General features: G+C 47.3%; 1 protein-coding gene across 15 annotated transcripts in view; it reads left to right on the top strand.

Moving 5' to 3' along the window:
- Positions 1-23,387, top strand: part of CUX1 (cut like homeobox 1) — a 374,908-nt gene that overhangs the window by 238,440 nt on the left and 113,081 nt on the right. For all 15 annotated transcript variants that reach the window (XM_081255634.1, XM_081255632.1, XM_081255622.1 and 12 more), the window contains exons 7-8: positions 499-575; positions 2,027-2,093. In XM_081255634.1, coding sequence (XP_081111760.1) covers positions 499-575; positions 2,027-2,093 — 144 coding nt within the window. The remainder of the gene's footprint in view (positions 1-498; positions 576-2,026; positions 2,094-23,387) is intronic.

The raw sequence follows: 23,387 nt of genomic DNA on the forward strand, positions 1-23,387 counted from the left end.
CTGCAAACATTCCGAATGTCCCCATTAGGTATTAGAGTTGCATTTGCATTCCATTCCAACAGAAACGGAACAGCTGTCGAATCTCTTCAGTACATCCTTTATTCCAACAAATTCCTTCATTGTGTCAGCAAAATGTAAATGTATCATTCTTCTTGGGCTAACTTCAGGAAACAATGAGTGCATGATGATGATTTTTCTTCGTTTTTTTTTTTTTAATATCTGGCATTTCAAGAACGAGCTACATTTAGGATAACCTTCTAGATCAGTTGCCTCACGTCAAGTCCCACAGGAAATACACCTCCCCTCGTGTGATGTGCGGGTACAAAGTCTGGGTGTTAAAGAGCCAGGCATCAGGGCTCCCGGCATTACGAGTTGTAACCGGCCGCGAGCCTGTCACCAGCTGTGCGAAGATGGCTCATCGCCGTAGCTCCAGAACACACAACATGTGTGAGTTGCTAAACAAGATGACCAATCTGGCTTCTTCCTCTTCCTTTTCAGAAAACTGCAGGAGACCCAGATGTCCACCACCTCAAAGCTGGAAGAAGCTGAACATAAAGTCCAGACTCTGCAAACAGGTGTGCTATTCTGCCTGCCGGTCAAGCTACTACAGGCCAGTCTAACCTAGGGCAGGTTTGCTCCACCTCCCAGTCCCTCCAGGTCCCCTCTGACACCTGTCACCGCCGCCGTGGTGAGCCTGGAGGAGTGAGGGAGCCCACGCCCCAGCGTGCCTCAGACCCCCTCCTCCACAGCTCCCCACCTCGACTGCATGAGTCACCCACACTGAGTCGTTCCTGTCGAGGTGGGAGGCTCTGAATCCCATTTGCATCGCTGCCACAAGCCATCCTTTCTTCCTGCTCTTTTTCCAACAAACAAGTCTAAATCACCAAACTGTCAAGGGCTGACATCTCATTTGGAACAATAATGAGGGCAAAAAACCCCCTTATTTCTACCCTGTGAAGTTAAGGAGAACAGTAATAGCAGACCTTTAAAACTTTAGATGCCAAAAAAGGTTATGCTTAAGTTTTTATGGCTTCTTTGAACTTCTTTCTGCCTTTTTTCTTTTTGTTCTGGAAGAGAAATGGCACTATATATTTAATTTAAATGTGGGGAAAAAAATCAGAAGACATCATAGTCCAAGTTTTAAAAAAACACAAGTGACAGAGTGGGAGAAACTAATCATAACAAATTCACAGTCAAATAATATCCAAAGAATATAAAGCTCACCTACAAATCAATAAAAATAGAGAAACCGTCCAGGAGAACAACGGGCTAAGGATGAGAACAGGCAGTTTGCAGAAGACATACACGCGGCACACATATGAAAAAATGTTAATTTTGAACAGGCAGGGAAATGCTAATTAAATCAGTAAAAGATTGTTTTGCCTGTCAGACTGTCGAATTTTTTTTTAATTGATAATTTACAATGTTGGTGAAAGTATAGGAAAATAGCCACACTCTTAGTATTGACGTGAATGTAAATCGACTCTTGGGAGGCCAGCTGAGTGATATTTATCTGAAGTTGAAACATCCATGCTCTTTACCCAGCACCTTCCTTTCTAGGTGTCCTGACTCCCCGAGCGTGTGGCAAGCCCTGTACAAGAGCTAAGTTGTTACTGTCGTTGCCAATGTTCCAGCATGGAGAGATTTCCATATGTCTGCTAAGGGCAAAGGGCAAATCTCAGAAGATATTTGTATCATCCTATTTATGAAGGGGGAGGGGTGTGAAATATTACACACACACATACACTTAAATATATATGCAGTCAGGTATGGAAATATTTTTTAAATAGTGAAATTTATTTAAAAGCAGGAAACTCACACAATAAACTACTAACAGTGGTTATCTCAGAAGAGGCGCATGGGATGAGGTGAGGTGGCAGTGGAAGGGGATTTTTCTGTTGCATGCTGTGTATACTTTTGTAATCTTTGCCTCCTTTGAAATGAGAATGTATTACATGTATACTTTTTCTTTCTGACTTAATGTGAACAATTAGTATATTATGGTTTTATGTCCTCTGCCTTTCAGCGCTGGAAAAAACTCGAACAGAATTATTTGACCTGAAAACCAAATATGATGAAGAAATTACCGCCAAGTAAGTCTCTGCCTGGCTCCCTCCATCGGCATGTATTTGGTCAGGTGTCACCCGATTTTGCTAATCCGTGAAAGATTTCCCTGCTTCACCCTCCTGTTTATTGACTTTGCAAAGCGGTACGGGGTTTCGAAGATGCTCAGCCTCTGAGCTGCTGTAAGGAACAGGGTGTCGTTCCCATGACTTGCCTGCATCAGTTTAAAACCCAAGGTGTGACAGTAAGCTCTATCTGGTGCTCTCAGAACAAGCCTTCCAAGTGAAACTTTTTTCCTTAATTACGTGGAGCCTGGCCACCACTGTGCCTTTGTCTAAGAAAGTTTGAAAAAGAGTCAGTGTAGAGAAGATGTGATACTTGGGACATTTTGTGGAGCTTGGTCTGTGCCAGTAGCACCACCTTTTACTTGTGCCTTCACTCCCACACAGGTGTATTTGTTCAAATCCCACCTTATGGCGCTGGGCGTCCGTGTGCGGACACACCCAGAGTGGGTGTGTATCTTTGGGCAGGTGTATCACACAAGGGTCTTGTGGGGATGAAATCAGTGATGCACTGCGGGTGCACTGTGGCTAGCCTACCCTCCACGCAGAACACCAGGAAGCAAGAAATAATGTTGACGTAAATCAAGAAAGATGAAGGAGCAACAGATCATCCCCTGACAATGCCAGGCTAGAGTTTGAACAACTTTTTCCTGTCCCACCTCCCCCAGAAACCCATGTGTCCCCAACGCCCACCCCACCCCAGCCCTGACAGCTGTGTCTCCAGTGAGAAGCATCTCCTGCTGCGCTCACACCGGGCCTCGGTGGGCGCTGGCGAGTGGGGAGGTGGCTCTGAAGAGCGTCGCCCTCCTCCCTGGCGCCTGCTCCGTGTGGGGCCCTGGTACTCGGCATCCCTCAGTCCCATCACCTTTGCCCTTGGCCTTTGAGGTTGCTGCTGGGCCAGCTGCTCTCAGGGCACGTTGAGGGGGCAGTAGGGCGGCCCTTGACCTTTGCTCTGGGTTGTTGAGCAGCTCGAGATCTTGAGAGCCCAGCTACCCAGGTCTGGTGGTCAGAACCAATATTGATCATGAGCAGAGATCTTCTGCGCAAAGACTAAAACATCCTGGTCCATCTTGATGACTCCGGCTGACTTGTTGGCATGTCTAATCCCGGGGGACCCCGCCAGATCACTGTCCCCTCTCGGTGTGCTGAAACGAGACTTTAGGTGGTACAGAAAGAGCCGGTTCTAAGGTCTCGTGACCGTTAAAATTGTGCTTTGAAAACTGGTGGTTCTGGTATTAACCCTTCCGACCCCGGGCATCACTGTCAGTGGGCCGGCAGGCGTGCGTCTCCGCCCTCCCCTCTGAGCCCACAGCCTGAGACTTCCTCACCTCCCAAGACATACCCTCCGAGGCGGCACGCCAGCTGCTGTCACCCTGGGGTTCCTCGGTGTCCATGTCTGGGTTCCCTCTTCTGCCCGCGTGTCATCCTTGTTTTTCTACTATTTCCACCTGGACTTTATTCTACTATGTACATTGTTTTTCTCAGTAAATTCGAATTTTAAAAATTATAATGTTTTAGTCTGATACATAGCTCTGGCCTTAAGTTTATAGCATTTCTTTTCTAAAAGACTTTGATCTGAAGATGCTGTGCTAATTCCCTGATTCATTCACTCTTAGCCACACCATCTTACTTGCTGACAAAATTCATGATGGCTTTGGGGGTGATAAATTGGATTATTTCATTAGTTTCTGTTAATTTACTTTTGTTAAACCACACCTCTTTCTAAAAGGCATAGATACATCTTGCATATCTACAATCAACCAAAGTTGGCTTTATTATACACTGAAGAAAAACTTTTGGGAACCCAACCTCTAAGCCCGTCTAAGCCCATGGTTTTCAAACTGTGGGTCACAATCGCAAAGTCACTTTAGCGAGTGGTGACTGGCTAGTTGGGTAATAAATAGAATATAAAACAAAATAATGGAATAGAATAGAAAATGTCATGGCTCATGGCACACAGTAAAGTTAGGCATTGTTTTGTGACACTTTTAACTCATGTGTAAATCTGAAAGTACAGAGTTATTGAGCCACAGCATAAAATGTAGTTCTTCCTGCGGATCTCAGTCAAAAACCATTTCGAAAGCCTCTGCTCAGAGACTGTCACCAAAGCTCAACTTCCAGAAGCGAGTGTCTCCCACCGTGTTCCCTGCGTACACGGGGTGGGAGGTGTACCTACTGCCTGGTGACACCAAGTATCTGCAGAAACCATTGGGAGTTGACAGCCAAGAATGCCACCTGTCATATGATGGCTAAGTACTGGGCCCTGGCTGAGAGTCACAACTTCTTACTTCCTTCTTGGGCTTCTAAAAAGCCACACAGAAAATTTGTGTCCATGTAATTGGTTTGCCTTAGGGGTTGAGGAAGCAACGGCACTGAGAACAGCCATCTAAGAAGGACTTAATCTTCCCCAGCTCACGGCTGTTGGTCTTCTCTAGGGAGGGCACGTGTCAGCCAGCAGTGCCTGGGAGACAGAAAGAGGGAGGAGGGGACATCTTGTCCCTGTCCCCACCCTCTCCCTGCCTCACTGTGCTCGGGGCCAGGGTGATGCTTGGGGATGATTCCCGTCTCTCAGCCAGCAAAGAGCTCAGTCACCTGCTCCCAGGTGATCCTGCTTCCTGGGAGGGGTCAGAGGTGCCTTGAGATGTCGGAATAATTTTCAGTCCTCAGTCTTGTCCTAAGTTACCATTTATAGATGCAGGGACCCTGGGCTGTTCCTAAGCAGCCAGCTCTGTCATCTGACAGGTAAGATCATTAAATCTCGGGTCACCTGCATCAGCAGGGCTACCCAGGGGAGCACCAGAGGCCGGTCCTCCTGCCCCCAGACCTCTCCTTGGACTCTGAGCCCGCTGGCCTTTGACGAGAAGCGGTGGTGGTGGACGGGGGCTCAGGGAGAAATGTCTCTAGACTGTTTCCCGTCACGTCAGTGTATCTTGAGTCCAGAAAGCTTCTTTTCCCTCCAAATCCAGATGAGTGAAAACCCACACGTGACTTGCTCATTTTCACTGAACTAGAGTAAACGGAGAATAGAATCAAAAAGCATGGGGGTCAGTTGTTCTGTCACGTAAAATGCTTTGCCTCTGGGCTGTGGCTCTTGTTACCAACTGCTGACGGGGCCACGGGTGCTCTCGGGGTGTGTCCCCTCCTGTGATAGTAGCAGGAGGTCTCCTCCAGGGACAGGTGGGGAGGCAGAGGTGTGGTGTGCACGTGGGCGCAGAGAGAGAGCAAGCCTCATGGGCACGCCTCAGAGCCACTCGTCGGCGGCACTAGCATTCCTGGAGGCCTCCTCTTGGAGGGTCGGTGGCCGGGGTGGTGGGGGGAGAAAAACTATTGCAAGCCAGCATGACCCCTGCTGTGATGGAGGGGACGTTAGTTAGCGCAGCACCTGTGCCGTCGGGGTGTCCACAGAAGACAGACAGCTCACTCTAGCTAGGTCGGTCGGAAGAGAGTTTTTTTTTTTTTTTTTTTTTCTTTTTGCGGTATGTGGGCCTCTCACTGCTGTGGCCTCTCCCGTTGGGGAGCACAGGCTCTAGACGCGCAGGCCCAGCGGCCATGGCTCACGGGCCCAGCCGCTCCGCGGCATGTGGGATCCTCCCAGACCGGGGCACGAACCCGTATCCCCTGCATCGGCAGGCGGACTCTCAACCACTGCGCCACCAGGGAGGCCCTGGAAGAGAGTTTTAACATGGGCACAGAGGGGATGAGGGAGACCAGTGTCCTGAGCGAGCACTGGCCGGGCCTCACCCCACCTCCGTTTGGAGGAGCCACCTGGAGAGGAGCTGTGGCCTCTGGGGGGTGACTGGGATCCCAGCAGCACCAGCAACCCCTGACCTTACCCTCCTCCCCTCCCCGGCCAGGAGAGGGGCAGGGGGAGAGGGAGCTGGCGACGGGGATGGCGGGTCTCCAGCGCACACCACCCCACCCCGCTGGAGCCAAAGGAAAGGACTGGAGGAAGCCTTCCTGAAAGGGATGACCAGGGGGTTGAGGCCGAAGGACGAGCCGCGGTGAGGGTTGCTAGAGGCAAAGGAGGGCCGTCTGTGAAAACACCAGGGGGCGAGGCTGATCTCCTGGAGGACCAGCCCGAAGCCCCGGCGGGTGGCTCTGCCAGGGCAGGTGGGCATGGTGGGCACAGGGGCTGGACTGAGGCTCGGACGGGGATCGGCATTTCCCAAATAGAAATGGACAGCTACCACAGGGCAGCCTAGGGCCAAACCCTTACTGTAAATGGTTCCCAGAGTAAGTAAGCCACAAAAAAATGTAGAGAATGGCCTGAGATAATAATTGCTACTTTCTTTTAACTTCGGAGACAATCGCTTCGATCTTGGACATCCCCCACGGAGCTGCCCCCTCCGCATTCCTCCCCCCTTTCATTTTCTGGGAAAGGTCTGTCACTTTACCATCTGCTTCAGGCCCGACTGATGTATACTGTCTTAGACTAGACAGCTTTTCATTAATACGTACGAATATAAGCCCGCCAGGGGCAGATCTCACAAATGGTTGTAAAACATTTCAAAACAATGTATCTTCTCCCTTCGAAAGGAGGGCTTTTAAAAAATGTGTTGACAGAAAATGCAGGAAGGGGATGAGAGAGGCACTGTGGAAGGTGGGCTTTGAGTGGATTGCCGGGGTCCGCTGCTCACCCTCTGTGTAGCCCTGGATAAGCTAATTGACCTCCGTGACTCTCTTTTCTCGCCTGTACAATGGGTATAATAGTAGTCAGGATGCCGGGTGGCTGTGGAGAGTAATGAGGAGGTGTGTGTGCAGCGCCCAGCACGGTGACAGCTGTGGTCACTGTCACTAATGGCTGTCAGCTATTCTATTGTCAACGAGTAGAGACTGTTCCCGACAAGCTTGCCCTGGGCTCGGGTGCGTGCGTTTCTGAAATTAGACGGGCCTGAACGGCATCGTCTCCACAGGAGGTTGGAAGAGCCCACGTCGCCTGTCCGTCCCTGGGAGATGTCACTGGGGTGACCATCCCCGCCCCCACTTGGGACCGAAGCCTGCAGGTCAAAGGCAGCGAGGCCGTCGGGAGCCCCCGTTGACTGGGTGCAACCCTCAGCCTGCGTCAGCTGGACCGGCCCGGCTGGCTGTGGCGGGTACAGCAGCAGGAAAGTTTTCCATGTGTAGGCTTGAAGCGAAATGTAATTAGCCTTTATGTGCAGAACAAGGCCTCATTGATGAATACAGCTGGTCTTTGTTTTGTCCTGTCATTGAGAGTGGGAGGTGAAGTGCTCTTCTTCATGTTTATTAATGCGAGGTCCCTTAGACAAATGGCAGGCACAGTTTACTATTTGTTGGAACATCGGGGGGCTTGCCAAAGCAGTTGCTGTGGAAGAGGATTGCAGGGTTTCAGATTATAGCCATTTCTGGGTTAAATAAATGAATTATTTCTCAGCTTTTTTTTTTTTTTTTTAAGTTAAAAACGTACGTCCTCCTCAGCTGGTCAGGCTGTGTACAGATCTTCTGCCTTCTCTTAGCAAATAGAGATTTAGCACCCCGCTTGACATTAACTTGGAGATTCGAGCAAAGTCGAGCAGGTTGGATTTTAAGATTTCAGTGGTTCCCCAGGATGGCCTTGGAGGAGGAGGGCAGACAGCTTTTTGGGCCCCGGGAGAGAGGCCTGGACAGCTCCCCCTGCCCCCCGACTCCACGCCTGTCTCCTGCAGCTGTTCGCCTGTAGTTGGGCTTAGGTGGCCGCTGCCCACGGTGGGAGGAATGTTGCCCTCCCAGCCAAGATACCAGCATTCTGGGCGAAAGTGCAGGAAGTCCCATTTTCGCTCAAGTCCACGGCCACCTCTTTGCTCTGTCCCCCGGAGTCCTGGTTGCAGAAGGAGCTTCAGTTGTAACACACACAGTCAGCTTATTACATTCCTCTTGACTTGTGGGCGGAGGCTCTGAGCCTCTGATGAAAGAAAATATTGAATTGCACTGAAATGCTGCATTTTTTATAGCTAATGTTAGTCTTAGAAGAATTTGCACCTCCCAAACCTTTCCTGCCGGTAAAATTCATATTTCCTAAGGTTACTCATGTTGTATTCCTTGCCTGTATGCTTTCTAAAAAGAGCCACATGGTATACACACAAACTTACATAGTACATTACAAAAGAAACGTTTATGAGGAACTTCACTTGGGTTCATTTTAGAGTATTTACTCTCTAGCGTGTATATAAACCAGTGTATAATCACAGAATGCATTATGCTCTGAGAAAGCAGAAAACTCCCAGGCGAGCTTGGCTTAGGGCTTTATTGAAATTGTTTAAGGAAGCCTGTACCCTGCACCCCGTGTTTTGGAGGTAGGGGATGCCTGTGTCCCAGAAATGGTCGTGGAGGACCTCAAACGAGATTTGAAAATGTGAGGATGCCCGCAGTTGAAGACTCGACGGGGACCAAGACCGTCCATGCATCCGGGTCACTCTGGACTATGTCACGGCACCTTTTTGCATGATACCTTGTTTATTCTTTCCAGCAGTCGTGGAGGAAGTGTTTGTGGTGTTCATTGCATAGACAAGGAAACAGTCCTGGGAACACAGAGGCAGGCCTCAAATCCAGTCCTTTGGACTCAAAATCCAGTGCCCTCTGCACTCCCACCGTGGCCTAGAAAGTCTCTTCCTGTGCTATCTTCAAAGGGCTGAGTTATCGAGTGCCGGCTCACTGGGTGACCGGCCTTCTTGAAGGGTTTCACGTCTTCTCTCCCTCCCCACGAGCCCCGTGGTATGTACCCTCGCAGACCGATTTCTCTTTTACTTATTTATTTTTTACAGTTCCACATGCAAGACTCAGGAAACTGGGCCAGGTAGAGCTCAGTAAGCGGAATACTCACGTTAGACAGATTGTGCTTCCCCCGATTGAATTTGAAAAGACCAACCTCAGTGTCCGGAAATGGAGTCTCCCTGCTGTACCTTTAATAATGTAACATTTTCTATTTCCTGGCTTTTTGATGAGTCATCAATTTACAGTACGGGTTGCTGTAATTATCCTGGTTAGATTAATTTCCCTAAAAATAGAGAAGCAGCTACTTTGATGATTTTGAGGGGATGGACTTGAATAAAGAAACCCCTGTACTTTAAACATGAGAGAGAAATCAAACTTGCTGAGAACAAATGATGCCTTTATTTTCCCATACCTTATCTGCAAAAGGGTGTGTGCATTTTGTAGAATTCCTGGGATTTTCCCTCTCTGTCCAAGCATTTTTCTTCACACCTAAAATTCAGTGCCTACATGAGCCCTAAAGGGCTTTCCTTGGCTTCTGCACTGACTGAATGTTTTGCCTTTTCCAAGCAGTACAGCCCTGATCTGGAGTTTTCCCCAGTCTGGGAACTACGTAGAAAGAAGAGTGTGGCTTCATATTTTCAAATCCAGGTAGAAAGTCCTCTGAGTGCCAAGGCTTCTTCACCTGTTCCATGGACTCCGTGGTCTAGAAATTATAAGGCATCAGTGAGAATTGGCAATCTTTACCTTTCCTCCCTTCAGCTAATCTTTTTATATATATATATATTTATTTATTTATTTTTGGCTGCGTTGGGTCTTCGTTGCACGCAGGCTTTCTCTAGTTGCGGCAAGCAGGGGCTACTCTTCGTTGCGGTGAACGGGCTTCTCATTGCAGTGTCTTCTCTTGTGGACCATGGGCTCTAGGCGCGCAGGCTTCAGTAGTTGTGGCTCGCAGGCTCCTGAGCGCAGGCTCAGTAGTTGTGGCGCACGGGCTTAGCTGCTCCGCAGCATGTGGGATCTTCCCGGACCAGGGTTTGAACCCGTGTCCCCTGCACTGGCAGGTGGATTCTTAACCAGTACTGCACCACCAGGCAAGTCCCCCTTTGGCTAATATTAAAACTCTGTGTTAAAATGCAGGCATTGTGTCAGGTGCTAGAACTACAGAGTAAAGAGGACAGGGAGAGTTAACAGGTGTGATATGCACACAGACATGGCTCACACGCTCTGCACACAAAAACATGTGCCACACACGTGTACATATAGCTGTCCTATATATGTGTGTGTGTAAACATGTTTATGAATATGGAGATAGCAATCACATTCATCCATCATCATGGGCGCTTTCCTGCTTGTGGGGCTCGAGGAACGGATGGGCGTGTCCCTGCAGACCGCCCAGAGTTGGCCAACGTCGCCTGACCTGCCTCAGAGGAGGGCCCTCACCTCGGTCCCTGCACACCACAGGCCCACTGGCATCATCGACACATGGGGCTTCTGTTGAATGAATCACTCTGTGGGTGCCTCCGCTGCGGAGAGCGGAGCCACCGGAAGATGCCACGGCCACTGGCAGAATGTAAAGGCACAAAAAGACAGGGCAAGTGTGAATCTTCCTAGTTTAAACCTGTGCGGCAATGACGGCAGTGTGACAAATCAGGCTCCCAAACAAGAGGGAACTCAAGGGGTAACCGTCTTATGGTACACCTACTGATGGAATACTGTGCAGCATGCATCACATTCCTGAAGAATAGGTAATGACAAGAAAGACATATTTACATGGCAAGTAAAAAAAGAAAACAAACAAACTAGAAATGAAAACTGAGTATCAGTCTGATGCCATTTGTAAAAAGTTAAAAAAAAAATAGAGCACCATATAGAAAAAAGACTGGAAGGAAATACGCTAAAATGTTAAGAGTTATCTGTGTGTTGTGGGATAAGTGATGATCTATTTTTAAAAATCTTCTAGAATTTTCTAAATTTCATATAATAAACATGTGTGGCTTTCGTAATTAAAAATAATACATGTCACATAAAAGGAATTAGTCTTCACTGATGTGGGGCGATTCCAAGCGAAAGATAGTTTCTCACTTCCGCCAGCTTTCCTGCCTCCCTTCAAAGGGCCCTTGACTGGTCAGGGTGCGTCAAATCCCCTTCTTCCCGACACTCTGGAAGCAAAGATGTGCAGTGTCACAGTGACCAGCAAGCCCAGGGCCCCCACTGCAGCCAGGGACTCCCAGGGGGTGGGGGTCAGAAACGCACGGCTTTGGGAGGAATATCACTGAGGGCAGAAGGCAGCGTGAACATTCCAGACTGGCCTCCATTACAATTCTGTCTTCATGAAGCACTTCAAAGGTTCAGGTGGCTCCTGCCTTCTTCCTAGACTCCAACAGCTTCCTTAGTTTGCCCTTCCAGAGAGCAAACGGACTTGCTGGTCAGGCTCTCAGCACTGCCGAGACTGGTCCCTCGGCCGCACCCCTGATCCACCGCTCTCCGCAGCAGAGGCACCCACAGAGTGATTCATTCAACAGAAGCCCCATGTGTCGATGATGCCAGTGGGCCTGTGGTGTGCAGGGACCGAGGTGAGGGCTCTCCTCTGAGGCGGGTCAGGCGACGTTCGCAGACTGCTGTTCGGTGATGCTAATAGATGTCCCAGCCTCCCCTGGTTGGTGGACAGTGGAAGGTGCTGGGCCTAGAGTCAGGAGACCCTGGGTCGGATCCCAGCTCTGTCACCGCGTGTGGCCAGCACAGCTCCCTCCCTGGGCAGCGGCAGTGTCCTCATTAGCAAAACGGGAAGATTGGACTAACCCACAGGCAGGTTTGAAGAGCCTGACCGTTTCTTGGCCTCTTGAACTTTATCACCCAGGTTCTTGCCAGAAGCTGGGATCTCCGATCCTCTCCCAGCAGGGCCTGCACAGCCATCCGCGGAGGGGCCTTCGGGGAAGGGGCTGTCCAGCATGTGGGGGTGGTGTGAGCCTCAGGGGAAGAGCCCAGGTCTCAGGGTCACTACAGGGTTTGATTCCTGGTGCTGTGAGTGCAGAAACCTTGGGCAGGGCGCTCCCTTGCCTTACTCTGGCCTTAGTTTCCTCCCGAGCAAAGTGCAGAGAGCCGGGCCCAGCATCTGAATGCACGCCCTCGGGAAACAGGGCTGCGGCACTGCTGTCAGCTGCAAGGCCCCCTGCCTGGCCCATTGGAAAAACGCTGGTTCACTTCCCCCACCATCAGGTCTCTTCCAACCCTAAAGAACCCCATCATTTTCCATGTTTGACCTGGGAAGATCAGTCTGTCTGCATCACAAGACCTCTGTCTGTATTTGCATGCTGCAGCTGTGGACTGAAGTGCGCTGTTTCGTGTCACATCATCATCCTAAGAGACTCTGAATTTTAAAATCTTAACTAGTTACCATTTGGGTGCTGCTAACACTGGGCGTAAAAAGTTCTGAGTTCAAATGATTGCAGGACTGTTAGTGCCTTAACCACGAAATAACCACCTTCAGAAATCTACGTGCCATGTGTGTGCAGGACCCACTTTCTAAAGCGAGAACAGCATGGTTCCCTCCAGCCACACATCGGGGCAACTCTTAGCGTTCAGCACAGACCTGACTCCACGTGTCCTGGAGAATTTGGGGGCTGGTGTAAAACAAATTAAGAGAGGTGCCAAACATCTGGGCACAGGCAAGGATGTCTAGGGCTTTTGTCCTGGGATATCGTATTAAAAAAAAAAAAAAACTTTTGGGAACCAGCCTTCAGAATGAGAAGTTTCCTGTAGGAAAGCGAGAGGGAGCTAGATAATTGAACTCATTGATTTCCTTCACGGCTTGTTTGCCCTTTCATTCTCTTCCTGAGGTGCTGTTTGTTGAGGAATGTCTCCAATTGCCAGAAAGACAGTGGGGTGTCTCATATTTCCCCACCAGCTCTCCTTTCAGCCAGAGCTGAGCTCTGAGGCGAGCCTGCAGTATGAATTTTTAATGCAGAGCTTTATGGCATCACTCTGGCAGCCCAGCGGCATTGCTCTCCTGAGCTTTGAGATTTCATGCTCTGCTGAACAGAGCAAAGACTGGGGGCATTCAGCATCAGTGAGGATTAACCCCCAAGTGACCACACGTGTACCCTCTGATGTCCCTCAAGGTAAACCTAAAGGAGTTGCGAGGAAAAAATTAAAACTATGTAGTGTTTGGAATGTTATCAACATAGCCTAGACACAGAAACAGAGCATAATCTTGAAATTTCATGGGATAGCATATATTTTTAGCTTTTCACTTATCTTTTTTAAGTTGGACTGTTTCCACTTTGATGCATTTCTGTGATCTTTCCACCCTGAAAAAAAAAAGCCAGTTTGTAGGATTTACAGAACATAAAGATTAGTAGATACTTCCGTTTTCCATGGAAAGCCCCAATGTAATTAGAAATTTAGAATTTGTCGTCGATAATGGAAAAAGGACCAGTTATGTAAGTGGTTAATTCTGTGTGTAGGCATATGGTTGATTGGCCCTTTCTTCTGGTAGCTTTCTGTATTTTTGAAAGTTTCCAAATTAAGGGGAAAAATTTTTAGAAAAAGTTGTCTATAAAAATGGCTTGAGTTTAAATGCGTTAGGGAAGGATGAAGCCTTCGATCAGCGGTGGTGCCAGAATAGCTAGCTAACACCCAGAAGATGAGAGTCAGGGCAGGCCCCCCCCACCCCCGTGCAAAGTCAAGCCTAGGTGTTTTAAATATTTACATATGAAAAACAAAGCCATAAAAAACATTAGGAGAAATTTTCGATGGATATTTTTATAATGTGGGGGTGGGGAAACCCTTTCTAAGCACCATGGCAAAGGTAGAACGCACACAGGAATCTCACAGCTTGCTGGTGATTGATGACTGACTGGTAGATAAACTGGCAAAAATATTGTGCCTTGTATATGACAGAGAAAGTGTGTGTGTGTGTGTTTATATATATACAGGCACACCTCGTCCTATTGCACTTTGCTTTATTGTGCTTCAAAGATAATGCATTTTCACAAATTGAAGGTTTGTGGCAACCCTGCATTGAGCAAATCTATTGGTGCCATTTTCCAAAAGTATTTGCTTTACTTTGTGTCTCTTTGTCACACGTTGGTAATTCAGACTTCAAGATTTCAGACTTTTTCATTGTTATTTTATTTCTTATGGTGATCTGTGGTCAGCGATTTTTGATGTTACCATTGCAAAAATATTACGACTCACTGAAGGGTCAGATGATGGTTAGCATTTTTTTAGCATTCAAGTATTTTTTTAATTAAAATATGTACGTATTTTAGACATAGTGCTGTTGTGCATGTAACAGACCACAGTCTAGTGTAAACATAATTTTTATTTGCACTAGGAAACCTAAAAATTCGTGTGATTCACTTTATTGCAATATTTACTTTATGGCGGTGGTCTGAAACCAATCCCTCAGTGTCTCTGAGGTATGCCTGTATATATAAAGAGCCTTTACAAAGCAATAAGAAAAAATTTAATACCCAAAGAGAAAGCTCTCCATTTTCTTTTTTTGTTTTAGTTTTTATTGGAGTATAGTTGCTTTAAAATGTTGTGTTAGTTTCTACTGTACAGCAAAGAAAGCTCTATATTTTCAAATCCAACTCCTTGCTAGACATAGGCATCTCAAACTCAAGCAAACTCATGATCTCTTCTAACTTCCCTCTAACCTGCAGGCAGCTTCCCTTCCATTTTTTTCCCTCCCTCGAGCATACGTGGTCTTCCTTTATTCCAGAGACGGAAGGTCCTTCTTGACCCTGCTGTCTAATCCATATTAATTACACCTCCTTGAGACCTTCTCATTCCTCAAGTCTTTATCTCCACTGTCACTGCAATAACTGGGCTTTTTTCATCTCTTGGCTTCGCTCCTTCAATATCTTAACACTGGATCTCCCTGCTGCCAATTTCTCCCTGGACTAAGCCATCCTCCAAGTATCTGCTAAAAGTATCTTTCCAAAATATAAATTTGATCCTGTTGAAATGAGTCCTTAAAATCTTTCCATGGTTCTTTCTTGCCACCACTGAAAAAATGATGCCATAGCGCCCGAGATGCTTCATGACACAGCTCTGCCTTCATAACCTCATTTCCTACCGATTCTAACCCCCTCTGTAGAATCGTGGGCCTTTCCCCAGCTCACCATGCTCCCACATCCTGATATATAGCTTACCAGCCTTTCTTCACAAGCATGTCCCTGCCCCTCCACCCCCTGTTCCTGCATCCCTGCCCCTCCACACCCCATTCCTGCATCCCTGTCCCTCCATGCCCCATTCCTGCGCCCACATTTAACAGCCTCTGTGTGCCTGTGAGAGGGGGCTCTGGTCTCTCCCATTCCATGGAGAGAATTCAGGGGTCTTGATTTTCACTAAATCTGACTGCAATGTAGGATTTCTTTCCATTGCGAATCAAGTCGTCAGACCAGAACAAGAACAGACCTGTGACTTTGCTGCAAGCGGAAATCCCAGTATTTTCACATCACATCACAGTTCTTGCAGATACCTCAAGGACTGTTTATCTCCATCACTGCTTCAAAATGTCAGTAGTTCTTAGACCTGCCACGAGATTCGTTATATGGCGCATCAGTAAAGAAGAATGTTTGTTACGGGGACTTCCCTGGTGGTCCAGGGTCTATAAGACTCCACGCTCCCAATGCAGGGGGCCTGGGTTCGATCCCTGGTCGGGGAACTAGATCCCACATGCGTGCCGCAACTAAGAGTTCGCATACCACAACTAAGGAGCCCACGTGCCGCAACTAAGGAGCCCTGGAGCTACAAAAAGAGCCTTCCTGTCGCAACTAAGACGTGGTACAACCAAATAAATAATTTTTTTTAAAAAAAAAAAAGAACATCTGTTACTAGATCACAGACTTGGGGGTTTTCTAGTATTGTAGTAAATGCACTTGCAAATATTTATTTTCCTTAGTAAACTGATATATTTAAAACATTATTCCAGGAAGGAGGTCCATTCTTTTCAGCAGAGGGACCACGGCACCAGAAAGGTTAAGCATCCACATCAGATTGGCAGCATCTTGAGGGTGGCAACTGGACCTTCCTAATTTTCTGTGCTGGCACTTTGCCCAGTGCTTCCTACAGTATACAGGCTCCTAGTAATAGTTTGTTCATGTGGTTTTCATAAAACCTACCTCTTCTGGGTATGAAACGGTTGGGGCTGAGATGGGCCTGGGTCAGATCTGCACATGCATGGAAGCAGGTGGTCCCTGCTGGCTGTGCGGGGTGAATGCTTCCTTGAGGGACCGAGGATGCCCGCTTGTTTCTCGGGGTCGGCACCTCACACACCTCGACCCCCATGTGAGGCAACGTGGGTATTTAGGTCACCGGAGGGCATACGCCATTAGCATGACGTGGGCCGTGACTTTAAGTCAGCCACGGGAAAAGGACAAGCATCAGAGAGCCTGCGGCTGGCATTGGTAATGAACAGGAGGCGTTAAGTGTATTTTCAGTCCAAGCTAAGGGACATTTCTCCTTTCATAAAAATGGAGGCAGTGCCACCTGTGTCAGGCAGTGTCACCTATGTCATAGGTGTCAGTGCCACCTATGTCGCCGATTCAGTAAGTCTCTCCTGAGGGCCTCCTTTGCACAGGGCACTGTTCGGGCACTGGTGGGGCCGCAGTGTGTCAGGGCTCAGTCTTTGCACTTGCTTAGCCCTCTCCCTGGGAGGCTCACTCACCGCCGTGACTAAATTCCATCTCCCTGGCGCTGACTCCTATGTTCACGTTTCCAGCCCAAACCTCCCCCCTTCACCTCCAGTCTCAGCTGCTTCCCTTAGGTGTCATCTCAGCTTCACCCGGACGAAGACCAACTCCTGATCTTTCCCATCAAACCTGGCAAAGGACCAGCCAGAGTGATCCTCCCACACTGTAAGCTGGTCCCGTCACTGCTCTCGGAGCCCTGATGGCCTCTTCCTGGCGGACTCTGTCCTCTTTCCCACTTTATTTTTCTCCTTACGGCACACCCTGTGTTTCCCGGTGTGCTGAGCTCTCTCTACTCACCAGGCTCCAAGTTCCGTGAACCGTGTTACCTTGTTCATCACTGTGTCCCCAGTGCCTAGCATAGGGCCTGCCGGGCGCTTGAAAGATGTTCCCTGGATGAATGAAAACAAAGGCCCTGCTCTCCTGGAAGCAGTCTCTGAGCAAAAAGCAGGCTGCCACATAATAATAAAAGTTGAGTTAGTGTCAAGTCCTGCCTGCCAAGAAAATTAAAGCAAGTAAAAGGAAGTGGGTGTGGCATGAAGGGGACCGGAGCGGCTGGCTGAGATGGGTGGTCAGGGAAAGTCACTTGGTTGAGAATTAAATGTCACAGCCTGTAGCAGGGTCTCTGCTCTGTATGGTGTTTAAATGGTACCCATGTGTGCTTGCTCTGCTATTTGTCTTTATTATGGGCATCTACTCAGAGATTATTTTAAATGAGCGGGAACCTTGGGCCCAGCCCTGACATGAGAAGGCTCGTGCTAAAACATAGAACTCCCCCAGTCCGGTCAGACGAGAAAATAGATGGTAGTTCCAGACGTCTTCTAGAAGGGCAGGGTATGTGGTGCCGGGGAAGTTCCTCACATCTGTGACCTGTGACACTGCAGCTCCAGCCCCTACTTTGGAAGCACTGGAATTCGGTAAATCTCCCCTCGTCACACAGGTCAATGACTCCTAGACTTGAGTGGATTCCTCAGAGCATTGGTCTAGAATGCTGATCCCTGGGCCACACCCCGGGGTGTCTGACTCAGTAGGTCTGGGTCTGGGAGGGGACCAGGACTCTTCGGCCCTCCACGCACATGGGGTCTGCTGACCACACTGTGGGAAACTCTGATCCGGTTGCTCTTGTTTGATCGTTGATTTTTGGTTTAAGGAAAGAGTTGTCCAAATAAGGACAAAAGGACAGCGCTCTGATGGCCCCCCTGGGACCCCTTATCTCTGTCCCAGTGCTCAGGTGCTTACCTCTACGGGCCACCAGGTGTGTCAGACCCAAACGTCTGATCTTCCCGTCTGACGCACCAGAATGGGAGCTCCTCGGGGGCTCATCTCTGGGATCCAAGGGTCTGGGGCTATGCCTGGCACACAGCAAGCATCTGAATCATCCTTGAGTTAATGTGCCGGGATGTGCGGACACCTCCCCCACATCATCTCAGGTCATTGCCTTTAGGACTGTCACACAGCCACTACGTCCTGCCCCTTACCCAAGGGTCTAAAGAGCGAGATTCTTGGAACATTATTTGTTAGAATGTGTCTTTTTTTTTTTAACATCTTTATTGGAGTATAATTGCTTCACAATGGTTAGTTTCTGCTTTATAACAAAGTGAATCAGTTATACATATACCTATGTTCCCATATCTCTTCCCTCTTGCGTCTCCCTCCCTCCCATCCAGAACGTGTCTTAAGAGCCAGCAAAGGTGAGGGTACAGATGGAAGGTACACGCTCATGGCGTGGGTGATGGCTGCAGCCGGCGCGGCCACCACGCCTGTCCCCACCGCCTGCCCATCCCAGGCAACTCTGTGAGGCTCTGCTGTGTGGTCTCCAGCACACCTTTGAGGAGTCCCAGGGCCAAGTGTGAAAATACCAGATGAGGGGTTTTCTGATTCATAATTCTCAGGAGGCAGCCAGGTTGCTGGTTCAAGGCTGGCAGAGTTCACTCGGTGGCCTGGGAGAGCCCCAGGGTCTGAGAAGCTCCAAAGTGATGTGAAGGGCTCGCCGGGGCAGGGCTGGGTGAAGACCACTAAAGCCCTCTGCTCTGGTCTTCTAGAATCCGTCTGAGTTTTAATTGCTAGGTTAGTCTGTCTTTTATTACTCTTTAAAAAATGAATGCAGAAGCTCTTATATAGTGCTATGGAAAGATCTTTTACATATGTGATTCAATGAAAAAAGCCAGGTTCAGAACTGTGTGTCTAGTATGCTACATCTGCTTGTGCATTCACACACACAAAAAAATTAATGTCTAGAAGGAGATCTGGGGGACAGGGAGAGAGGTGCTCTTTCACTGTAACCTTTTCTGAATTTTGAATATCAGACTAAATTAGAACCTATTGGGACTTCCCTGGTGGTCCAGTGGTTAGGACTCCTCGCTTCCACTGCAGGGGGCACGAGTTCCATCCCTGGTCGGCGAACTAAGATCCTGTGGCCAAAAATAAGTAAATAAGTAAATTAGAACCTATTTAGTCCCTCCAGCCCTGGAGCCATCAGGAGCCTCTCCTCTCTGTAGCTCAGAATCACCAGGATTAAACAAGAAAGCACTTTTGAACCATCTTTGTGAACGCGCGTATCTTTAAAGCAATTTGTGCTGGATTTTTAGTTAAACGTGCCTCCAGACCCCAAGAGAGGAGGTACGGTATGCAAGAGCCACATCCGGGGGCGCACCTGCTTCCACCTCCCTTCCAACAGCGGCCCCTCGGGCAGGTCTCTTAACCTCTCCTGGCCTGGGTTTCCGTCCTGTAACGGCGTCTGCCACCCCATGAGTTCCTAGGAGTGAATAAAGTGCTCTGTGGTCCCCTCGCCAGGGTTCAGGCCGTATTAGCTGCCACTATCATTATTAATATATGATACCCTCCAGGCTGGCTCCTGTTGGAAAGCTGGCAGTGACCACGAATGCCAAGTGCACGTCCACTGGACCTGTCTCTGTTGTTTGCAGTTAAATAATGAGCCATCCTTGTAGCAAAAAAGAAAATCTGAGATGTGCTCTGTCACTACCTAACCAGTTCTGTGACCAGGAACTCACACGTTTGTACACATCTCGGATGCGCACGGCTCTGCACACGTGTGTCACGTGGCTTTGCCACTGCAGCTGGATGTGCTCAGGACGTCCCACTCTGCTCACTCCCCTTTGTCCTTTCGGCCTGATATTATTTCCTACAGTTTTTTGTTTGTTTGTTTTTCAATTTTTGGCTGCATTGGGTCTTCGTTGCTGGGCGTGGGCTTTCTCTAGTTGCGGCGAGCGGGGGCTACTCCTCGTTGCGGTGCACGGGCTTCTCATTGCGGTGGCTTCTCTCATTGTGAGCACAGGCTCTAGGCACGCAGGCTTCAGTAGTTGTGGCACGTGGGCCCAGTAGTTGTGGCGCATGGGCTTAGTTGCTCCGGGGCATGTGGGATCTTCCCAGACCAGGGAAGATCGAACTCGTGTTCCCTGCATTGGCAGGCGGGTTCTTAACCACTGTGCCACCAGAGAAGTCCCTTTCCTACAGTTTTTACCACACCTGCTGATCTGCTGATTTGTCACTTTGATGGCAGAATTTTGTTTTCCTCTCTTGATGAATTAGACTTTACGTAACCATTCTTGATTTGCCAGCATTTTGGTTATTTCGGTTTTTCATAATGAATTTTTTTGTTTAGAAAAATCATTTTTTAAGATATTTTTCAGGGGACTTCCCTGGCGGTCCAGTGCTTAAGGCTCCGCGCTTCCACTGCAGGAGACGTGGGTTCAATCCCTAGTCAGGGAGCTAAGATCCTGCATGCTGTGTGGCACGGCCAAAAAATATATTTATATATTTTTCAAGAAGAGAGATTGGGGCAAAAGGGGTGCTGTTTCAAGGCTCCTTAGCGTGTCCTTTGCAGGGGGAAGAACCCATTTGGAACAGCGGCAGCAGGTGCTACAGGCTCTCTCCCCTCCCACAGCCCCAATTTCCAAGGTGTACCCAGAGCTCAGCCTGGCCTGGGGAGCTTACACTGCTTGTCTCAGACCTTCTGTGCCAAATCCAGGAGATAAGGGGTGGGCTGCAGTGATTCCCACCGTCTCTCTGCTGTGCCACGTGGATGCTCATAGGTGCTTAACTTGATATCCGTTAGCACAAAACTCAACATTCTCCCATCTGCTTATTTACTCTCCATGTGTTTCCTTATCACCCATGAATGTGGGTACAGTGGGAACAGGGTAGTAATTCTACATGTATTCTGGATTTTAACTACTCACTTGCATTTATCATTACTTTTACCTATCATTTGATTTTAGTTTTAGTGATTTCATTGTTCAGTAGTATAAATATATGAGATAGGTTCCATCAACCTTGTCGTTAATCATTATTAATATGGTTTCAAAAATAGGAAATGGTCTTTCCTTCCCAATCCATTTTCTTATGGTTTTTTTTATGATTTATTATATCTTTAACCTGGAATTTTTTATAGCATATGAGGTTAAGGTATGTGTCTGTTTATTATTCTTCATATTAATTCTCAGTTTGCCCAATAATGTTGATGATTCCTTCCTTCAGTATTTAACTTTGGACAAATCAGATGTAAATAATTACATGTGTCTCTGGATTTCTGTCTGAAATTTCATTCCATTGATCTGACTTTTCATTCTCGTAAGTACCAAACTGTTTTAATAATGTTTCTTTGTTTTCTAGCTTAATAGCTACAATTAGTTTACTGTTATTGGGGTCACCTAATTTTTCTATATGCGTTTTGTCATTTTACCAAGTTTTATAAATCAACTTGGGAGCTAAACTTACATTTATTTATCTTTAACGCAACTGCAAATAGGAAATGTCATCATTAGCTTTCTTTGCCACTAGCATTTTGTAATTTGATTTTATATAGATGGAATTTATACCATGTTATCTTAATTCCCACATGTTTAATATTTGTATCCCTGTTGTAGATGAGATAGTCTTTTATTTCATTTTCTAGATATTTATTACTGGTACATAGGAGCTTAGTGTTTTGTCTTTACCAAAAATCGTGGGACTCTGCTGAATTCTTGGATCATCTGTGCCCATTTGCTCAAGTGAATCCCTTGGATTTGGTGAGCATGTGACCATATTACCTACAAGTAGTGAATTTTTGTGCTTTTGTGACAGCCAGGATATCTGATCCTCATCTTTCATTCCTGTTCTTAAAAGGGGCATCTCTCTTATTTGTCTGTGGAGAGCAGTGGAGGCTCTTGGTTTAAGTGTCTGTCCTATGTGAGACCCAGCACTCTTGTGATCCCCGTTTAAATTCAGAGGTGACCTAGGTTTCAAGTTCCATGTGACTGGAACCCCTTACCTACATCATATGGTGTAGTTCGTTTTCTAGTAGGATGATACTGCTATATATTGCATTTCTTTCCATTTTTATATTATGTATTTTATAGATTTTCTTGCCTTGTGATTTAAGACAAGTTCCAGCTTGTGGTGTTTTATTATTTACTGTACCTCTTAGTATGACTTCTTTCTCTGTAATGTTATTTTGCTACATATAGCATTGGCTAGTGTGGCTTTAAAACCTTACCGTAGCCTTTTGAAAAAATCTAGTTAATCATTTCCTCTTTACTTGAAGTGTGTTTCTCCAACATTTTGTTAGGTTTAGGATTTTCTTCAAATATGTATTTTATTTTTATAGGTGAATTCGGCCTAGTTACATTTACCAGTATCACTCTGCTCTTAACATTTTTCTTTATTCTTAATCCTCTTTTTTTTTTTTCTAATTCATAGCATCTCTGTCATAAACTTTCCGATCTATTTAAGGAAGATGGACCACAGAGCTTAATTGACTCTCTGAATGTCCTGAGCCTTCCAGTCCAGCCCTGCTCCAGGTCCCCTCTTTTTACTGAAATTCAGTGTCAGATGCAGAACGATTGAGCCCTTCTGAAACCTTCTAAAAGCCATATATTTATTTAAAAATCTCTTACCGTACTGTACCATTATTGCATTATATGTCAAGCACAGCAGCGAGTTATATTTCACTACATTAACCTCACCACCTCCCTCTGCAGTGAGACACAGTCCTTTATAGAATACTCTGAACCTACACATTCCTGCTGGTGAATTCCTTAAAGTTATTTGGATTTTCCAAGAATCTTCTATTGCCTTCACAAAGCAGCTACTGCTTAGCAGGATTATCAACTATAGTGATAAGCATCCTTTATTCCCTGGCATACAGTAAATATTTTGCACAAACTTGAGGCTTGCCAGGTAGATCCCAAAGCACAAACATAGATACGTTCTTACCATCACATTGTTTAACTTTTCCTAAACTCAGAAATTTACCACCTGGGTCCTTCCATAAGGATTAAACCCAAGGAGCACCGTACCTTGTCATTTGGAAAGTGACTGGATCCAATTTCCTGCCCAGAATCCCAGTGACATTGTACCTCAGTGGTCATGAGCATAGCTAGCTGAGCTGTAAGGCAGTTATTTGCTGACCGTGTCTTCCCGACCGAGGGTCCTTGGGGTTCTATCCACTGAAGTTTCCAACCAACCATGAATGTATGGAAGAGGGTTTGGCTTGTCCAGTAAGAATCCTTCCATAATGAGTGCTCTAATAAAACCAGGAAGGTTATTTGTTTAACTTCAAATTTTCATCACACCTACCTCCAAAAAGTATTCCAGGTACCTTTAATACAAGACACAGAATCAATGAGGCTCTCAGAGCAAAACCTGGGAGTTCGAGCTTAGAGCTCCACGGGGAAGATACTTCTTTAAGGCTTGGATTTGAATTAGAAGCTCAACGACTCAATAACCTGATGTGACTAAGACATTCCCCACATAGGATTTTCAGAGTTCAGTGTTCCTGTGACGCCCTGAGGTACTGTTTGCTTGGCAACGAGGGAAAACTTTATGATGCAGTTAACCTTGCTATTTTTTTCCCTAT

This window comes from Mesoplodon bidens (assembly GCF_964165515.1).
Source record: "Mesoplodon bidens genome assembly, chromosome: 15".
In the NCBI taxonomy this organism is placed as follows: Eukaryota; Metazoa; Chordata; class Mammalia; order Artiodactyla; family Ziphiidae; genus Mesoplodon; species Mesoplodon bidens.